This window comes from Spermophilus citellus, assembly GCF_964194105.1.
Source record: "Spermophilus citellus genome assembly, chromosome: 10".
Lineage (NCBI taxonomy): Eukaryota > Metazoa > Chordata > Mammalia > Rodentia > Sciuridae > Spermophilus > Spermophilus citellus.
The window spans coordinates 47,471,129-47,491,822 of NC_138197.1; the positions used below are offsets into that span (position 1 = coordinate 47,471,129).

The 20,694-nt window shown below is 35.1% G+C and overlaps 1 protein-coding gene across 1 annotated transcript; it reads left to right on the forward strand.

Annotated features, from left to right (window-relative positions):
• The first annotated feature begins 2,021 nt into the window (after nucleotides 1-2,021).
• On the forward strand, nucleotides 2,022-20,064 carry CMAS (cytidine monophosphate N-acetylneuraminic acid synthetase). Its single transcript, XM_081311908.1, has 8 exons — nucleotides 2,022-2,384; nucleotides 8,855-8,997; nucleotides 9,148-9,303; nucleotides 14,040-14,173; nucleotides 16,085-16,179; nucleotides 16,573-16,744; nucleotides 17,836-17,989; nucleotides 19,339-20,064. The coding sequence occupies exons 1-8, from the start codon at nucleotides 2,128-2,130 to the stop codon at nucleotides 19,527-19,529; spliced, it is 1,302 nt and encodes a 433-aa protein (XP_081168034.1). The 5' UTR covers nucleotides 2,022-2,127; the 3' UTR covers nucleotides 19,530-20,064.
• Nucleotides 20,065-20,694: the final 630 nt, after the last annotated feature.

Sequence of the window (20,694 nt, forward strand, 5' to 3'; positions counted from 1 at the left end):
TGAATATATTCTAAGTTGACTTGAAAAAAAAATCAAACTTCTATGTGCCATATACTGAATTAGATTCATCATCTTGCAATTTTACAAACCTCATTTCTCTTTCTCTCCTTACCCACTTAAGGTTGAGTCAACTGTCAGATGGAACAAAAACTGTGCTTTAACTATACAAAGAATAGCAAATGCTCTGTCATCATAAGGTTATAGCCATATAAGAAAGTATGTGTAGTAGAGACTGGAAAAGTAATGGTATGCAGATCACCAATGTTTACTGAGCACATACTATGACGTGGGGTATTGTTCTCCATGAGAAATTTACAAATAAAAAGCAGTCTTTCTTTAAGCAGTCCATGGTTTGGGGACATCATGCAAATTGCTATAATCTCATTTGATAAGCAATGATAGCACCTCTTGCTCTGTTCCCAGTAGATAAATTTTTCAGGTGTCAGTGGCCTACTAGGATTTCTGGGCCTCTAGGGAATGTGGAGAATGATAACTAAATTATTAATGGGAACTAAGATCATTTGGGGGGTGGAGAGGAGAAAGAGGTTTGGGTATGTAAAAAGCAGAAAGTGTCCTTGGCATCCAATTAACAAAAGTTCAGAGCCATGGCGTCTCTGAAACTTGGCAACAGCAAAGTCTTGCTGAAAGAGCCAGTGTGTGAGGACAAGGTACCCAGTTGGCCTGAAGTGCTGGGATGGTTCCCAGAGTCTGCCACCCTTCTGTAGCCACTGCACTGGTGTCTGCTCACACCTGTCCCTCACCTACCCAAAGCATCTTCTCCCAGAACCAGTTCCAGAAAGGACTGAGTCGTCAATTACTTCACAGGTAAAGTGATGTGAAGTGTTCAGTGCCCCTCTCCTAGGACCCAACACCAAAGGCTTATTCTTTCCTTTTCATAAAGGGCCAAAGTCTGAGAATCAGGTCTTTTACCCATTCCGAGAAGATAAGGCAATCCATTACCTTCCATTCTTTCTGGAAACTCTCTACTTCCACATACAGGCTTTCAAAATGATAAAATAAAAGATATGTGTTAGTTTAGCATTCTTTAAAATCTATTTTTTTTAAAGTGTGTGTGTGTGTGTGTGTGTGTGTGTGTGTGTGTGTGTGTTTAAACCTCTTGCTTGCATCTAGGCAAGAAATTTGAACAATGCTCTTCTTGTATGTCTTGGTCCTGCTTTCTTCAGTATGAACATCAGTCTCCCAGCCCTTTCAGAAGAGGAACGACCCTTACTCCCAGCCTTGTAGCCACTTTACAAGATCCTTGCCACCCAAAATTTAGCAAGAGACAGATCCTTTCTTTCCATGAATCTCTGGAAAGGACTCTGAAAGGCTCTGCTTGGTCATATGTATGTTCCCCTAGACCAAAATTATATTCAGGTAGATGGGGTCACACACTCACTGCTACAATGTAAAAAATACGAGTTTATACTCAGCCATATGAGAGAGGTAACAATTCCTAAAAGGAAAGATTTTTGGCAGTCAAGAAATTAATTTTTTTTTCTAAAAAGATAATAGGTATGCACTACACTAGAAGAGAACACTAAAGTTGACTAGCAACAGTAATAACATTGTTGATAGAGCAGAGAAGTTAAGTTATGGGGAAGGCTGACTTTTTAAAAATGTTGATTTTAAAGTGCCTGTAGGACATTCGAATGAGGCAATCTCCTGGGGGAAAAACTGAGTCAGAAGCACAGGAGAAAGACATATGTTTAAAATTCATTTGTGTTAGGATACATCAGGGTGTGCATTAGCAACCCACTACAGTTCTTGAATGTGGAAGTTCTTTAGCAAAAAAAAAAAAAAAAAAAAAGAAAGAAAGAAAGAAAAGAAATCAATAACCCATTTAGCCTATTTTCAACACATACATACAATATCAAGCATCCTAGAAACCACACCTCCCCAAGGGTCCCTGCACCCCAGACTTGCAAGCCTAGATTGCCTTGCCAGACCGGGCAGAAGGCTCGGACTACAACAACCGGAGTGCACCGCGAGGGGCGTGGGCATGGGCGGGGCGTGGCACAGCCGCCAGCTCCAGCGGCCGGGCGGGGATCGGGCGGAGCCGTAGCTGAGTTGGCGGGGGACTAGCTCCCGGATGTGGAGAAGCTGGAGCGAAGGCATAGGAGGAAGATGGACTCCTTGGAAAAGGGGTCCACCTCTGTCTGCAATCCACGGGGGCGGTCGTCCCGGGGCCGACCGCCTAAGCTACAGCGCAACTCCCGCGGCGGCCAGGGCCGATGTGTAGAGAAGCCCCCGCACTTGGCAGCCCTAATTCTGGCCCGGGGCGGCAGCAAAGGCATCCCCCTGAAGAACATTAAGCACCTGGCGGGGGTCCCGCTCATTGGCTGGGTCCTGCGTGCGGCCCTGGACTCGGGGGTCTTCCAGAGGTGCGCTTGTGCGAGACTGGAGGCGCGGTCTGGGCTGGGGTCGGGAGAGGAGACGGGCTGCTGGAGGGGGTTCCCGGGGCGTTGCTCCTGGAGGGTGCGATCGCTCCTATGAGGGGCGTGCAGGATCCGGGTGTTGGGGCCCGGGCCGAGAGCTCCGGAGGAAGGGCTTCAGCGCCTTCCGTGTTCCGTAGCTTCTAATAGCCATGACCCGAAACAGTTCCTGTCTCGCCCTTGAGAATGCCGTACTTTTATAAGGGGAGATTTCCCCTACCTAATGGTCACCTCCAACCGGGTGGACCTCACTGGCAAAAGCAAAGGAGACCAACCCCATGTGTAACATCTGTGTGAGCTCCTTTTGACAGAGGCCCTTGAGGCTCCCCTGTTGCTCAGCCTTGATAACTGCTTGATGCTGATCCTCTTAGGGAGGCATCAGGTTCATGAGTGGAGTCCGATGTCAGGGCTTCCTAGTTTTAAGATCAGCTTGGAGATCCTTTCCTAACCTTTGAAAAATACCAGCTATCTGCTTGTGAGTCAGCACAATCTAGAAAGCTCCTTACATTTGTACGGATGTGAGAGACAGTGGCAAGGTATACAACTGGCTGTTTTATGTTTGTAAATGATTTTATTATATCTCTTGAACTTTGTCTGCCCTAAGGACAGTTTAATTTGTGCATCATTTAGAGACGTTGCCACATGCCAAATTGGTCATTTGTTGCAAGCTGATGTCATTCATCAAAGAAGAGAGATGAAAGTCTTTACCAAGAATGAATTTACACATAGTAGATGCAACCTAATTACACTTGAATTTGTTACTGAGAAAATGAAATTATTTTAATAATTAGCTGTTTTGCTTTTTAAGGAGATGTCTGCTTTCAAAGCATATTAATTTCCATGATTAATTACCCATATTACTATATGGATGAGTTTCATTTAACCAATTTCGTTTATGAGTGAGATAGATACCAAAAAGCATAAATTTACTAATTTTCTTAATGTTTTAACCCAAAGTAAGCTCTGGGTGGAGCCACACAAATAGGAGCTGGTGCTCAGAAGATAACACTAATGTAATAGGAAGTGTGCTAAGGAGAGATAGGGAAGAACTTGGGGTTTGGTTCAATTCAGTAAACATTTACTAAGGCCTCATTTCTGCCATGCATACAAGGGAAAACCAAGATGAATGGAATGTGGTTGTCCTTATGAAGTGTGCAGACTTTTGGACAGTTTTTACCTTTTTAGGAAGGGTACAAAGTGAGAAGTACTAAGATAAGGGAGTACATCCAGACCATAGTGGAAGAGTAAAATTTATAATACTAGAGATCAAAATCACACAGTAGATTGAGAATAAAACTATCATTTACATGGATTGCATATGTCAAAACACCACTTTGAAAATGATTTAACAAAAAAGGGTGAGTTTTGTTTCAGATACAAAAATTAAAAAGGTCAAAAAATGGTTCTTCCATTCAGCAAATATTTATTAACTATCTATTATTTGACAGACACTGTTCTGTGTCCTAAAGCAGGGGTCATAGCAGTAGCAGGAGGGTCAGTCCCTATATGACTGTGAAAAGTCTGGTTCTGCTGCCACTCTATGAACCCAATACCTGAGGAGACAAAAGAGTGGAAGAAGAAAGAACTTAAGAGGTTGGCAGGTGGAAGATGGAGGTCTGTCTTCCCAATTATATACTGTAAGGAATGCCACTTTCACCATAGCCAGATGAACTCTGGAATAGTCAGTTGCAGTAGTCAGTTTGCTTGATGTTGTTTCAATTGCCAGGCATTCCTGGGTCCTATAAACTTCAAGAAAGATTAGTGATCAGTGGGTCATATGACTGATATTGTTCTTTGATGTTTTCCCTTATTCTCTGCAGGCAAGACTGCCTCATTATTTGGAGAGTAAGACAAATAATAAAAATCAGAGTTTCTAGTGCTAGGAGTGAGTTAACCCACTTATCAGTTTCATCTAATTGCATGGAGCTTGTTTTACAATAAGGAAGGATGAGCAATATGCAGACATTAATATATAGTGTATCAGGTGGTCATCAATGATTTGAAGAAAAATAAAAGATAAGGGGATGGTGCACTCTATCACCAAAATTCTCAATTTCTTGGTTTTGGATAAGTTGCTCTTTTGTGAGGTCAAGGTGATTGTACTGACAACTGCAAAACTATTCCCAAACCATTGCACCAAGAGTCTTAGCTCTATCATGGCTTCTAGCAGCTTAAGGCTTTGTCTCTAGCATGATTCCAGCCCCCCATAAAATGCCTGCTGAGAAGGTTTAATGCTGCCACAATGTACTATTTATTCCTGGAAAAACTTGGTAATAGGCTGATAGCCTTTGAACCCCCTCTTAAAACAGTTGCTTTAGAAAGCTTTCAATTGTAGAAACTTTCTCTGCCCTTTGAGATGTAATTCTGCCACCCCAAACTGCATCCCTCCCCCAAGGTCAAATGCAAACATTCTGAAAGATAACTCAGTCCCTGTGGAAAAGATAAAGGCCTGGCTTTGGTGAATGCTTTTCTTCAACTTGCAATGTTGTCAGTTGTTATAAAGAAAGAAATCTGCTTCTTCCCCAGATAAGCACCAATTAATAAATGCAAGTGAACCTTTACAAGGACTAGTCCCCTTGAACAACTCTCAGCGCCTTTCAAGTAGCATACCCTAGCCTTTGAAAAAGTCTCCAGACTCATATTTTCTGGGAATTTGAGTTCAGTTTACACAGGATTCTTTCCCCTATTAAAATAGAGTACAACCTGTCCTCTCTACTTAAACTGGTAACCAGCTTTCTTTATCCTTGACAGTACTCCTCAAATCCTTCTAGATTTAAGTGTTATCAGAAAAAATTGCTCTTCCTCAAACCTTTAGTAAAGTTCCCACTGGGTCTCACTGGGTCCTCTGCTTATACTAGAGCCAGTTACCATCGCAAGACTCTTGTATTGTTTATTGCATCTTCCACTCTGGGGAAGCAATGGAATCCCCACTGAAGTACATGACAGGTCTAATAGGAAAATTAAGTCCAGTTAGCAAAAGTGAGGGGAATAGATTCTGGGAGTCAAAATACAACAAAATAGCCATTACAGTGTACATTGGAGATTTGTTATGAAAGGATTAGAAAACACATGTTTGTTTTAAACAATGATTTTCCTGTTTTCATTATTAAAACGAATATGTACAGAATTCCATTAAAAAATGACTTACCTGTCAACTTCTTCTGTATCAGTTTCACTTCATTCATCTAGACTACAGTATAAACCCCTTGACTATAGGGATAACATTTTTCAACTTCTTTGAGTTACCTGCCATTTCTGTCTCCATACCAATATTAGTGATTAGAAGAAATGAAATCAGTCTTTCCCGTAACTAGCAAAATGAATATATTTTTAACTGCCTTCTCTAACTCACAATATCATGTAATAATGTGATTTTATTCTGTTTGGTTCTCATTGCTGCTTGCTGTGTGACTTCCATTCTGGGGACCTGGAAAGTTTAACTTGGGGTAACAGGAGGGACTATGACTACTTCCACCATGAAGGCTTTGCTGATCTCCAAATAATCAAGTCTGTTTTCTCATACATAGCAACATGGTTTATTCCTTCATTTAGTGCCAGCAGTATTGAGAGTGGTAAGATCATAGACCCTGGAGTTATACTGTATGTATTTGAATTCTAGCTTCACCATATATTAACCATGTAATGTTTGCTTACATGCCCTAGTCTCTTCATCCACAGAATGGATTTAAATGTCTACCTCATAAGCTTGCTGAGGAGAACAAGTGAGTTAATGTATGTACAGGCCCATAGTATGTGATCTAACATTTACATTTTCCTCTTGTAATGGAGATTTTTACAGTCTTGATCTCTTCCATGGACTATAGTTTCTTTGATTGTAAAATGGAAAATTAGTAATGATCTTCAAAATTCTGGTGCTTATATTCCTTGGCTTTGAAGAGTTAATGGAAATATGTTTTTATTCTGTATTTCAACTTTCAGCAAACTTTCTATAAAGGGACAGATAGTAAATATTTTAGGCTTTGCAGGCCAGATGGTGTCTGTTACAACTACTCAGTTCTGTGGTTTTATGTTGTGAAAAGAGGACACGTATACATAAATGAATGAGTGTGACTGTATTTCAACAAAATGTTACAAACCCAGCCTGAGGAGTGGGCCATATTGGGCCTGGAAAAACCACTGCAGATTAGATGAAAAACTTGTCATGAGTAGGTACAGTCTTATTTATCTTGATCTGCTTTATTACTTTAGATCCTCAATTAAAGTGTGTTGATTTAATTTAATTGACTTACTATGACTACAGGAGGACTTTGGCACATACTTCCTGCCTCCAACCCTTTTCTTTCTTCCTTTGACAAATATTTACCTTAGAAGGGAATTGAAGAAAATTACAGCTATGTGGTTTGTGGTTTTAGGGCTAGAAGACACCTTGAAGATTATTTTGTTCAAAACCATGATTGACTTAATTGAGGCAAATTCTATGGCCCTGCTCAGAATCAAAACTAAAAATATTACATTTTTAGGGGTTGCTAAATTTGCATACTAACTAGTATATTTAGCAGTCAAGAAAAATGCTGAGATAAAAATTTTCTTTTCATTTAGTGAAGTATTATTTCTAGAACTAACTCTTTAAGTACTTGGTTTTCAACAGTGATTCAGTAGTGTGTAAGTAAACCTCAGAACAAATTGATCTTTAAAATCTTGCATAACATACTGGTGAAAATAAATTTTAGTTTCATTTCTAGGGTGTAGATTTATGACTCATGAAAGGCCTATGCTATGTTATCCTAAAATGACAGTTTACAATTTTCAATTTAGTTGATATTCCTGTTCATCCTGTTTGATATAGTATGCCTTCATTCAAGACTAAAACCATTGACATTAGACTTTGACCCTTTACTTGATTTTAATATTATTAGGCGTGTTGGCACACATGTTTACTCTTTCCTCTTTGTGCATTTTATCTAAACCAAAGGAAGTTTATCTATTCACTTATTCCCTTTTACAATGATTGTTGTGTTTTTAGGTGTGCATGTGGATTGCTGTTTTTATATTCACAGTGCCATTGTCTTATATAATGCATACAAATTAGGCATTTGGACCTCTGAAGATTTGAAAGTAGAACTTCAGGTTTCAATAGATTTCAGTATGAAGATTAAATGAGACAGTGCCCATGTTTCTTTATTACCATTCCTGTTTTAGTGTTTTTAATTACTACCATCTATTAAATGTTTATTTTGTGGTAAATGGTTTATATTTAATCCTTATAATAACTATATGAATGGAATAAAAGAAAAAATATATATGTGTACATATGTGGCAAAGACTATAAGCCATTGAAATATCTGGGCATAATGTCAGTACTAAAATGTGGCTAGAGTAATATTCAGATTTTTCTTTCTGGCAGTGGGACTCAGTGAGGGTGCAGAAAACAACTTAAGTACAGATTAGTTTATATCCTCAAAAATAGCATTTATTTATTTATTTGTTTGTTTGTTTGAAGGAGTACCAGGCAGTGAACTCAAGGGTATTCCACCACTGAGCCACATCCCCAACACCCCCCCCCCTTTTTTTTTTTTTTGTATTTTATTTAGAGTCAGGATCTCACTGAGTTGCTTAGCACTTTGCTATTGCTAAGGTTGGCTTTGAACTTTCGATCCTCCTGCCTCAGCCTCCTGGGCAAGCCACTGGGATTACAATTGTGTGCCACTGTGCCTACCCAAAATAACATTTTTTATTCTTTGTTTTTACCTAATAAAGTCTAAATATACCACTATGAAAGTTGTAATTAATAGTGTTGAGTTAAACTCTTCTGAGCCACTCAAGCCAGGGCCCATAACCTATTATTATCAATGGCTGTAACTTGATTCTTTGTTCAAACTTCTGCATACTCATTGTTGCAGAAATGATTCATTGATAAAGTAGGGGGGAAAAAGTTCAATTATCTGATTTGGGCCTATAATTGGGCGTATATACTCTTCTAAGCTTGAAACTTTCAGCTTTATGACTTGGCTAAGCCAAGCCATGTTTTTCTTAAGTTTATTAAAATATTTCATAAAATATTTTTAATTTGGGGAATAAGAATCAGGATCTTCTTTTAATTTCTTTAGATTTGACATCTAGTGGTTTTTTGCTTAGTATATCTAGTTTTATAGAACTATATTACCTAAATAATAGTTATATATAATACATAAAATGATAATAATATATAATACATAAAACAAATTTTTTGAGATATAAATGGAAACACTTAGCATAAAATTTTTTTCAGATATAATATACATGCAAAATACTTAATAATTCTTTATATTACTCTGGATGTTTAACATTATTTTAATGGTACAAAAAACAATTCTAACAATGTGTAAATTGTATTCTAGGATTGCAGAGCTCCTTTTTATTGTTCGTGATTTCTTTTTGTTGATGTGACAATTTAATTTTTTTTTTTAATATCTGAACAGTGTGTGGGTTTCAACAGACCATGATGAAATTGAGAATGTGGCCAAACAATTTGGTGCACAAGTTCACCGACGAAGTTCTGAAGCGTCAAAAGACAGTGCTACCTCACTAGATGCCATCATAGAATTTCTTAATTATCACAATGGTATGAGTCTGGATACTATTCAAAATTTTATTTAATTTCTAACTTATCATCTCACAAGACTTGTTTTAACATCTGAACTAAAGATCTTAGTTTGCTTGCTTGCCAGAAACTTTATTCTGATGTCCTTTTCATTTCTTTTGTCTTCTTAAGAGGTTGATATCATAGGAAATATTCAAGCTACTTCTCCATGTTTACATCCTACGGACCTTCAGAAAGTTGCAGAAATGATTCGAGAGGAAGGATATGATTCTGTTTTCTCTGTTGTGAGACGGCATCAGTTTCGATGGAGTGAAATTCAGAAAGGAGGTAATCTTTTATCGGTCTTTATTTTAGCTCATTTTACTGAGAATCAGGTGTTTTGGGGACTGGGGGTGGGTACCACGGATTGAACTCAGGGGCACTTGACCACTGAGCCATATCCCCAGCCATTATTGTATTTTATTTACAGACAAGGTCTCTGAGGCTGGCTTTGAACTCGTAATCCTCCTGCCTCAGCCTCTGGCGCTGCTGGGATTACACGCATGCAGCACTGTGCCTAGCTGGAGAATCAGTTTTCAGTTGTTGTTGTTTTTATTTTTAATATATTTATTTTTTAGTCATGGGTGGGCACAATATCTTTACTTTATTTTATGTGGTGCTGAGGATCGAATCACGCATGGTAGGTAAGCACTCTACCTCTGAGCCACAACCCCAGCCAGAGAATCAGTTTTTATATATAAATATTCTTTAAGATTGAGAAGAGTTAAAAAGGGAACAATGACATAATTAGTTCTAAATCTTTTTATTGAGGCAATTTCTTTGTTTTTTTTCTTTACGATTAGACTTTCTAATCCTCTATTGCTACTTGTCTTTTTGAGGCAGATGTCATTTTTATAGATCAAATACATTTTAGATAAACTGCATACAAAACATATGCAACTAAAAAGCATTTGTCAAAAGAGTTCTAGAAAATCTCAAGAATAAAATTCCCCAAATTTGTAATTCATATGTAAGACGGGTTTAATGGGAGCCTGATTTCTAGTCAGATAAATTAACAAAATATTTAATAAAAAAACAGAGTCACTAACAAATAGGTAAATGTAGCATACTTGGGGGAAAGTAATGTGATTTCTCTTAGGTACACTCTCATTTGCTGACTTTCAAAAGCCAGCCTGTCTCTATGTAATATATGTCTTAAAAATAAGATAGTAATGAAGGTAGTGAAACTGGAGAAAGTACAAAAAAAGATAATCAGGAGTATACGTAAGATATAGATAGACTGAAAATAATAACTTTTCAATCTCAAATTATGAATTTTATCAAGACAATATATATCAATAAATATATTTACTTTTTTATTCAGTAGACATTTATTATTTTCTCTGTGCCAGATTCTGTTAGGCTTGCTTGCCAATATAAAAATTTAAACTAATTTATCCAATCTACAAATAAAATCTAGGAAGGAGCTATTAAATCTTAAAAAAACAAAATTTTTAATCAAATCAAGAAAACCCAAATTCAAATTGGATTTTGAGGTTTATACTATATTAAAGTCCAAGAAATATCTAGATTCAATAGGTGACAATTTCATAAATTAAAAAATCCATAAATATTTTTTAAGAAAGTCAGGAATATTTGAAGAAATGTCTTTGAGCATTAAGAATTCATGTTAGGAACAATATCTTTGTCTTTTCACATGATATATTCCCTGACACCACTATAAAATAGAATACTGATAGGCAGTTATTCTAAACCAGACTGGCATTTCTATTTTCTTTTTAAATTTTTTCTTTAGTTGTAAATGGAATTAATATCTTTATTTTATTTACTTATTTATATGTGGTGCTGAGGATTGAACTCAGTGCCTCACACGGGCTAGACAAGCGCTCTGCCACTGAGCCACAACCTCAGCCCCAGTCTGGCATTTCTTAATGATTCTTTTGTTCCTTGTTTATATAGTCATTACGACTAAAAGTCCCAGTAGTTTAATCAGTACCTTAAAAATTATTCCATTTTATTTTCTATAACATATTCTTTTTTAGTTGTTACTCTATATCTGCACTATCTGGTAGCCACTAGTACTGTTAATGCTTGAAATGTTAACAGTGCCAAACTCAGGTGAGCGCTAAGTATAAAATACATATTGTATTTCTAGATTTGGTATGAAAGAAGTGTTACAATATCTCAATAATTTTTATACTTATTACATGTTGAAATTGTAATATTTTAGATACATTGGACTAAATAATATGTACTGGGTTTTTTTTTTGTTTGTTTGTTTGTTTGTTGTTTTTATGGTGCTGGGAATAGAACCCAGGGCCTTCCACATGCTAGACAAATAATCTATGACTGAGTCACACACCCAACCCAGTAAAATGTACTATTAAAATTAGTTTGGTTCCTTTTATTTCTTCACAATGTAGCTAGTAGAAAATTTTAAATTACTTATGTGGCTCACATTGTATTTCTAATGTACAGCAGTGCCCTAGAGAGTATACTTAATGCCTTTGTTACAATCTACCCTGAACTAGTATTTTATAACTTCATCAATAATTGAAAACCTCACACCAGTATATTTCTATTTATGCCCTTTCTTTTGTACTTTTATTGGAGCAGTCTATTTCAACATATATTTTAATGCCATAATACATTGTTGCTATATTTTAACAACTAAATCTTTTTTAAAATTGTTAATAGTCATTTATCTTTCACCTGTATATTTATATTTTTCTGTAATTTTTCATTTCTTATATTTGCCCTTATTATATAGTTGTAACTGCTGGTGACAAATTCAGCTTTTGTTTATCTAAAAATGTAATTTGCCTTTATTTTTAAGGATACTTCCATTAAGTATGAAATTTTGATTGGCTTTTTTTTCCATCATTTTAAACTTGCATTTTTATGATGTTCTTCTGAAGATTCATCTTTAAGATATTTCATTATTTTCTATCATCTGTCTTTTTTTAATAATAAATCAGCCATCATTTTGATTATTGTTTCTCTGTAATAATGTGTCTTTTTTCCTCAAACTGCTCTCAAAAATTTCTTTTTATTTAGTTTTCCACACTCTGACTCATACTTTTCTTTGGAGCTCTCTGAACCTCTTGAATCTATAGGTTGATATATCTGTTATCATCACTCAAAAATTCTCAGCTGTTATCCCTTCAGATTTTTTTTTTTTCTGTGACATTTCTGGGATTCCGGTTTAAGAAATTTTAAGCAATTATGTTGTGTACGCAATTCTGTTGGTCAGTTCTTTACTATTTATTTATCTGTGCTTGATTTTGAGCAGTTTCTTAATGACTTTAAATTTTTGAGTTTATTGATCATTTCTTTTGACTTGTCCGGTGCACCATAAATTTTATCCAGTGAATTATTGGAGACACTGTGCTTTTGTTTTCCTTCCTTCCTTCTTCTCCTCCCCACCCACTCTCTCCCCTTCTTTTTAGGTATTCTATTCTCTGTTGAAATTTTCTCCCTCTTTATGCATTTTTTATCTTCTGTAGTTTCTTTAACCATATTTATAATAGTTATTTAGGAGACCTGGATTGTAAATTCTAGCATCTGGGTCATATTTAGATCTGTTTCTATGACCATATTTCTCTTGATTGTGAGTAATGTATTTCCGCTGCTTCTTGAGAGACTATAGTATTTATTTTCTCCAGAGAGGATATAATAACTTTGATTCATATATAAGTTGGGTATCTTTAAACTATAATTTCAATTCACCTCCTAGTGCAGGTACCTTATCAGAAGATATATTTTAAAAATACTGTTGATATCTACCTACCGACTTTTGCTAATAGGACTTTGGGATCTAAGCACCACAGGATCGCACCCTGTCTTCCAGCCCATTCCCAGCTTCCCATGCCACACAGCACCCTCAGCAGAAATCTTGTAGAGGGAATCATTGGTTAAGCTAGCTTTATTTAGGATTCCCAAACATGGGACTTGGATTTGGACGACAGTTTGCTACTAAGTTTACAGGGCCATTGAAAATTCTTCTAATTTTTTCTTACCCTAGCAGAAGCCATCTCATTTGCCTGCTTGATCCTTCTCTCACCTTGTCCTCTCTTCAGCAAATAGCCCCATGAAGAAAGCAGCCACTGATTCTAGAAAAGACTTGTTCCTCTTTTTCACTCCAGTGCCTATAAAGCTGTACAACCTGTAGCTATTCAAAATCTATTTGCTGAGTTTTTTCCTAGATTATATTAAATACGGATGAAAAAGAACAGAGATTGGTTTAGTTAGTGAAGTAAATAGAGGTTATTACCAGAAACTTTACACTTAGAACTAGAGGTTATTACTAGAAACTTTACAGCCGAAAGAAAGATGTTGAAGAATTAGCAGCTGTTAAACACACACACACACACACACACACACACACACACAGATGTATACCTATACATATACAAATTAGGAGGAAATTCATTGAAAAGGTAAGGAAATATCTATATACCAATACCAAAGGCTTAATTTTTTATAATTGTTGTCATCATTAATGTTGATATTGCTAAGTCTTCATTATCAAGCATAATAATGAATAGGTGTTTCATATAGTTTTAACTACTGATAAAATATTTAATATATAAACATTCTATCAATTTAAATGTTTCAATAAGTTAATGGGAAAAATCCTATTTTCTGAATAATTCTGAAAAGAAATTCTTCAACCACATTAAATAAATAACACAGATGCAAACAATAAAAAATAAAGGGCTAAAATTCTGAATGTGGTATTTTATGATAAGCTTAGTTTTTTTAAAGCTAGTTTAAGACAGCTTTGATGTTTTCCCAAAGCGTTATGTTTGTATAAATATCTTAAACCTTGATTATTCTACAATTCCTTGTAAAATATTTTTCAGTTACTATGAGAAAGCAAAGATATAGCATTAGATTTGTTGGAGGTCTTGTTCCTTTAAAGAAGTCCTTTTAGTTAATTATCTAGATAAAGAAAAAATTACATATTTTTAGTTCATTTTAATTTTTATTTTTTTAAGTTACCAAATGAACACTTTCTGTATTCAAAGCAATATGGACTGACTATAGCTTTTTGTTTTTAGTTTGTGAAGTGACTGAGCCTCTGAATTTGAATCCAGCTAAACGACCTCGTCGACAAGACTGGGATGGAGAATTATATGAAAATGGCTCATTTTATTTTGCTAAAAGACATTTGATAGAGATGGGTTACTTACAGGTTTGTACATTCATTTTATAAGTCCTTTCAAACCCTTTCATATGAACACATTGAATTCCAGGGAAGAAGTCTGGCATGGTTGCTAAAAGAAAGTAGCATCCCCCAGAGGAAAGGCAATAGCTGACAAGATTTATCATTTACCGCATTTATTCTGCAGGTTTTCCCCCAAAGTGATATTTGGAGTCTATTTAGTAAATATAAAAGGAATTCTGTTCCAGCTATAATATTAAGATAAAAAATGAACCAAGTGGGCTGGGGTTGTAGCTCAGTGGAGAGCACTTACCTCACATGTGTGAGGCACTGGGTTCGATTCTCAGCACCACATATAAATAAAATGAATAAAATAAAGGTCCATCAACAACTAAAAACAATTAAAAAAATGAATCAAGTACTGAATGTTTACATGTGTCCTGATATTCACATGATTCCATTCAGAATTGTTTGTAATACATGTTTATGGTACTGTTAGGTAGGTTGTGGCTGTACAGATGAATGATTTCTATTACTTTAAAAAGAGAAAATAACCAATATAATAGATGTGAAAAAAGACAAGCCTGGAAGTCAAGAACACCACGTTCTAATGATCTTAACCTTGAATATATCATTTTTATCTGTTCTGTCTCATTGCTCTCATTTTAAAACATGGGGATTGAATGTCTGTCTCATTTTGGGTCCTACATGGTTGCATCATATATTTGTAAATTGGTTAATTTTAATAGCTGTTATTTATGTACCACTTAAATGTACCAGTGACTATATGAACATTTTACTTGGTAATTTATGTAGTCTGCACAGCAGCTGGATGAAGTAAACATTTCTATACCAGTTTTACCTAGAAGGAAACTTTAGTTCTCAAAAGTGAAGTAATTAACTCAAGGCAGAATAGCTAGTCAGTGGGACTGTCAGGCTTTAGATCTAGGTCCTTATGTTACTCAAAAAAATAGCATTAAAAAGGGGTTGGGGACTGAGAGTAAAGCACATAAGTGAGGCTCTGATTTCAATCCCCAGCGCCAATTTAAAAAAAAAAAAAAAAAGATAAGCCTCATCACTCTACAGTAAAAATTCAAATATGACTTGTGCTCTGAAGAAAAAAAGGAAAAGCATAAGCATTTTTTCCAATCTTCTGGATACTACATAGGCAAAAGTAGACTGTACAGTTAAGTTCAGGTATTGAGGAAAATTAGATTTGACATAGAAAGATACCATCTTCCATGAACTCTTTTCTAAGGAGAACTTTGATCTAACCCTTTTCCAAAGTGTGGAGCAAAGTAATGTTTCTCATTATAACAAGATTCTTAAAAAGACTAACAATTCTGGAAAAAATGAAATTTTCTAGTAATTGATCTGATCATTCAAATAATTACTGTCAGAGAAAGGCCCCTCCTCTTAATCCCATACCTCAGAATCTGTCCCTGCCTTGGCCCACATGTAATCTGGAAAACTGTTTTCCAATTCTCCTCTGTGGCTCAGTCATCCAAGACAGTACTGTACAACAGATAGTACTATTGTCCTCCCTGTCCTGCCCCTTAGTTGCAAGTTGGAACAGAAGTTCTGAAAACCTTTATATTGCTTTTGAATGATGATGGAAGAGATCTCCAGAAAAAAGGGGAATATTTTAAGGGATTTTTTAGAAAATCCCTGTGGTAACAATCCTGGAGAATGGCTGTGATTTCTTTTTTCAATCATAAAATAGAAATCTTTTTGAAGAAAAATGGTACTTACATATTAAAGGTTATTAGTTTTGTGTGAGCTTTGCTTTCTAAAAAAACAAATAATTTGTGGTATCTTATTTATTTTACTGGGTTATTTCTTTTTCTTAGTACTATAGAAATTAATCCATTGTTCTATATTTTAATACAGTTTATGTGATCATATTAAAAATAGTACTCATGACATTTGTACTGTGTTTAGGGTGGAAAAATGGCATACTACGAAATGCGCGCCGAACACAGTGTGGATATAGATGTGGATATTGATTGGCCTATTGCAGAGCAAAGAGTATTAAGGTAAAAAAAAAAAAAACTTGGATAATCTTTGTACTAGAGCCTAAAATTATTTTTAGTAGATGATATTTAATTATGCATCTAGACATCAACTTCTAATACTCCAAACATCTTAGGGTCTCTGGAACTAGTTTGCTCGTGTGGGAAAGATATATGCATAAAATATGCCTTTAGATGACTTGTTCAATAAACTTAGAAACACATAATCTGGTTAGAACACACTGTGTATAGGTCTTGCACTGTAAGTCAAAGTGTATATTATATGTTAAGTAAATTTGAAGAGTAATACTTGAATAATTGAATGGAGCATGAGGATTCAGTTACTGGTGCTGGCCAGATGAGAGGGAGTGATTAGTACTGCATTTGTACTCATAGGTCTATTTTGGTTTCTTTTAGATATGGCTATTTTGGCAAAGAGAAGTTTAAGGAGATAAAACTTTTGGTATGCAATATTGATGGATGTCTCACCAATGGCCACATTTATGTATCAGGAGACCAAAAAGAAATAATATCTTATGATGTAAAAGATGCTATTGGGATAAGTTTATTAAAGAAAAGTGGTATTGAGGTATGTGCTCCCTGAATGTAGCATTATTTTATAAGATTTTGATTCAGGGTTAAAGAATATGCAAGGAATTAAGAGATTTAAATTTTAGTATTAATTATTAAAATATCTTAAGTTTAACCTCACATGCCTAGAAAATTATTACACTTTATTTTTGGATGAGTAAAATTGAGATTTTTTAATCATCAAATAATTTTTTTTTATTTATTCAGTGAGTGTAATTTATTCAGTAAGTGTAAATATACTGCTTTTAAATAGGTGCTAACTAGATTATTAGAAATTGCCACAGGATCTTGGAACAAGAAAGATTTCCTAACTAACTAGTTTTGGCATTTAGAAAAGGGCAAATATCTTGTGGATTTTTAAAATGTAGCGTATTCTTTTTTTTTAAGCAGGATTTCAGACACCTTTATTTTTGGCCTCTGAAATATGTTACTTCAAGGAAGTCAGCTCCTCCCTAAGTCCCCAGCATCCTCCAACAGCCAGCAGCCTGTCATTTCTCCTGCCCTCAAGGAGCCCTGAACACACCCTGCATGCAGGCTACAGCTGGCCCATTCCAGGCAGCACACTACCAGAACTTGCTGCTGGTCCCTCCTAGGAGTCAAGCAAATTATACTTTGCATTAAAAAATGTAGTATATTTTTATGAATGAAATTTTTAATTAGAAACAACTTAGTCTATATTTTTTTAAAATGAAGGCCAAGTATAATTCACTAGAATTCTTGAATATGTGTTACTAAGCAGCACAAGAGAGATTATGTACTTTTCTCTTAATAAATTGAAGGACCAGAAAAATGTTAGATTAGTATCAGACAGTGTGTATTGTATTTTGTACCTGTGGGTAGAATCCTCTACACTGTCTTGCCTTTGTTGGACTTTTAGAAATAAAATAAGCTTTGTTTTAAAGTATCATCATTTTCAAATGACAGTTGATTTTACTATAATTAGTCCTTCAGAAGGTCAAAAAGACTACTCATCTGTGATAAATTATTTACAAGGCCTTATTTTATTATGAAAGATTTCTGTTTCCTTTCTGATTTTTCCTAAACGTTTTGTGTTTTTGTTTGTTTGGTTTTGGGTTTTATTCATTTCAGGTGAGATTCATCTCAGAAAGGGACTGTTCCCAGGAGACACTCTCTTCCTTACAGCTGGATTGCAAAATGGAAGTCAGCGTATCAGACAAACTGGCCCTTGTAGATGAGTGGAGAAAAGAAATGGGCCTGTGCTGGAAAGAAGTGGCATATCTTGGTTGGTGTCTTTTATACAACCTTAGTAAAATGGACCAGGATTTGTTTTTCACAAAATAGAATAATAGGAAAGAAAATTCCCTAGATTAGTTTGATTATAGGGAAATAGCAGCTTTCTTGCACTGCTGACCAAAGTTTTAAATTGGGGAAGCCTCAGCAACTTAGTGAGACCCTATCTTAAAATACAAAGAGCTAGGGATGTAGCTCCACGGTAAAGCGCCCTGGGTTTGATGCAAAAGTACCAACACTTTTTTTTTAAAAATTAGGGTTTATAGTTATACATAGCCAACACTTTCATAAGTAAAATTTCCTTGCAAAGTTTAGTTCAAAGACTGAATTACACACACAAAAAAATACTGACTTCATTTTTCATCATCTTTCAGTGAAAACAGCTCAAATTTCAGTATATTTTATAACAAGAAAAATATTTCAGTGAATATAGAGCAAAGTTATATTAGTACTGTTTTGTCTACAATATAGTAATAATTAAACTCAGAATGGTGAATCTAAAGTATTGGGAGTTGTAAAATTTATCTTACCTAAAAAGTGGGGTTGGGGTAGAGGGAGAAGACAGAAGAAGCAAGAGGGGGAGAGAAATGATGTAGTCATGTCAGTGTGATTTGGTATTTAATTCTTTGATGAAAATGCTAATTCTTCAATATATATGGATACAAATCAAAAGAACTATTACAGATTAAAAGAGGCTAAAGATACACATTAACAAAAATGCATTATGTGGGCCTTATTTGACTCCTAAATTAAAAAAAATAGAGCATAAAAAAACAATTTTGAGATGATTGGAGATATTCGAACATGGTTATGAGGTGATATTGAGGAATTACTGTCAATTTCGTGAGCTTTATAATATGTCACGTAATATATTTAGCTTTTGGAGATAACTGCTAAAGAGTTTTTGGGTAAAATATTTCTAGGAATTCCTTCCTTTTCCTCTGCCCAAGGAAACTAGGAGGAGGGAATAGAAAAAAATTAATAATTGATTCCAAAACACTGATAATAATTCAATATAACCTTAGATTTCTTACATATGGTTGAAATTTTCCTTCATAAAATGTTGAAATAATTTGTCATATATAGAATTTCTAATGATTATGTTTATGGCAGGCAGAAAGAATACTCTAGTCCCTCCCTGTCCCTGATAAGAGTTTCTTTTTAATTGCTTACGATAAATCTTAGACTTCAGTTACCCTTTAAAAGATTCATTGCTTTGTCTAATCTTTACGTAATTCCTAAGGTCTTAACTAAAGTTACCAGTTCTCACTTGTTTGCATTTTTAGCTAGAATATCCTATGTCTCACTAAATGTTCAATTAGTATTTATTTTACTTGATAGGAAATGAAGTGTCTGATGAAGAGTGCTTGAAGAGAGCGGGCCTAAATGGTGTTCCTGCTGATGCCTGTTCCGCAGCTCAGAAGGCTGTTGGATATATTTGCAAATGTAATGGTGGCCGCGGTGCCATCCGAGAGTTTGCAGAGCACATTTTCCTACTGATGGAAAAGGTTAATAATTCATGCCAAAAATAGAAATTAGTGTAATGTTGGTAAGAAAGAATACAGCCTTCTTCAGCCACTTTGCTTTTATTTTTGATTGGGTACAATTCCATAGTGTAATGTTGCAGAGGGTGTGATTTGATTTGTGATAGATCTTAATATCTTTTTAAAAAGCAAAGTCATCTTAAATTATCATTCCAAAATCTATGAAATAATTGTGCCCTACTTTATCTTTATGCAAGAAAATTATTTAGAAATTGTTCATAGTCTTTCTTAGATTTTTAGAAAATACAAGTAAGAAATCATCAACATTGATTTTGTATTGTACCCTGGAAAACTGTGTATTTGTGAGCTTTAATGATGCTGGGATTTTATTTATTTGGAGACTGTGTCTGGCAAGAACACCCTTCTGTTAATTAATAAAATTACATTTCACAAACTTGATGAAAATTGCCTTATTATAAAAGATATTTATTTCTTCTTAACATTATGTGCAGTCTTAGTGAGAAACAGGCTACTGGATGCCAAGTGTAAAACATAAATATCTGAATAAATACATATATCATGATGGTTATATGTTGATTTGAAGAAGGCTAGATTAAATCATTTGCAGTTACCTCTGTGATAATGGTAATTTTATGTATTATATTCAGCTATCATAATTTTGTGGCCAACACAAATTGTTCCTACTTGATTGGATTCCAAGCATGGGACATTATCTCATAAATGTAGACACTTAACTGATAAATACATTTCCTGTGGAACATTTACATCTCTTTCTACCAAAAGAAGAATTCCTGTTTTTTTTTTTTTTAAATTAGTTATACATAACAGTAGCATGTATTTTGGCAGAATATATATAAATAAAGTATAACTTATTCTATTAGGTTCCCACTCTGGCAGTCATACATGATGTGGAGTTGCCCTGGTCATGTATACAAATACAAGGCTAGGAAAGTTATGACTAATTAATTCTGTCTTTTCTTTTCTCCTCCCCTTCCTTACCCTTTGTCTAGTCCAATCTATTTCTATTATTCCCCTCCCCAAACTTCCATGTTTTGGATTAGCATCCACAAACCAGAGAGAACATTTGGCCTTTGGTGTATTGGGATTGGCTTATTTCACTTAGCATGATAGTCTCTAGTCCCATCCAGTTACCAACAAATGCCACAATTTCATTCAAGAGGAATTCCTTTTA

What these genes read in the sequence shown, in the direction of transcription:
- CMAS (XM_081311908.1), top strand. Translation starts at nt 2,128, where the DNA reads ATGGACTCCTTGGAAAAGGGGTCCACCTCTGTCTGCAATCCACGGGGG. An exon ending in GACTCGGGGGTCTTCCAGAG is followed by an intron (nt 2,385 to 8,854) that starts GTGCGCTTGTGC and finishes ATATCTGAACAG; the next exon opens with TGTGTGGGTTTCAACAGACC. An exon ending in GAGTGAAATTCAGAAAGGAG is followed by an intron (nt 9,304 to 14,039) that starts GTAATCTTTTAT and finishes TTTTGTTTTTAG; the next exon opens with TTTGTGAAGTGACTGAGCCT.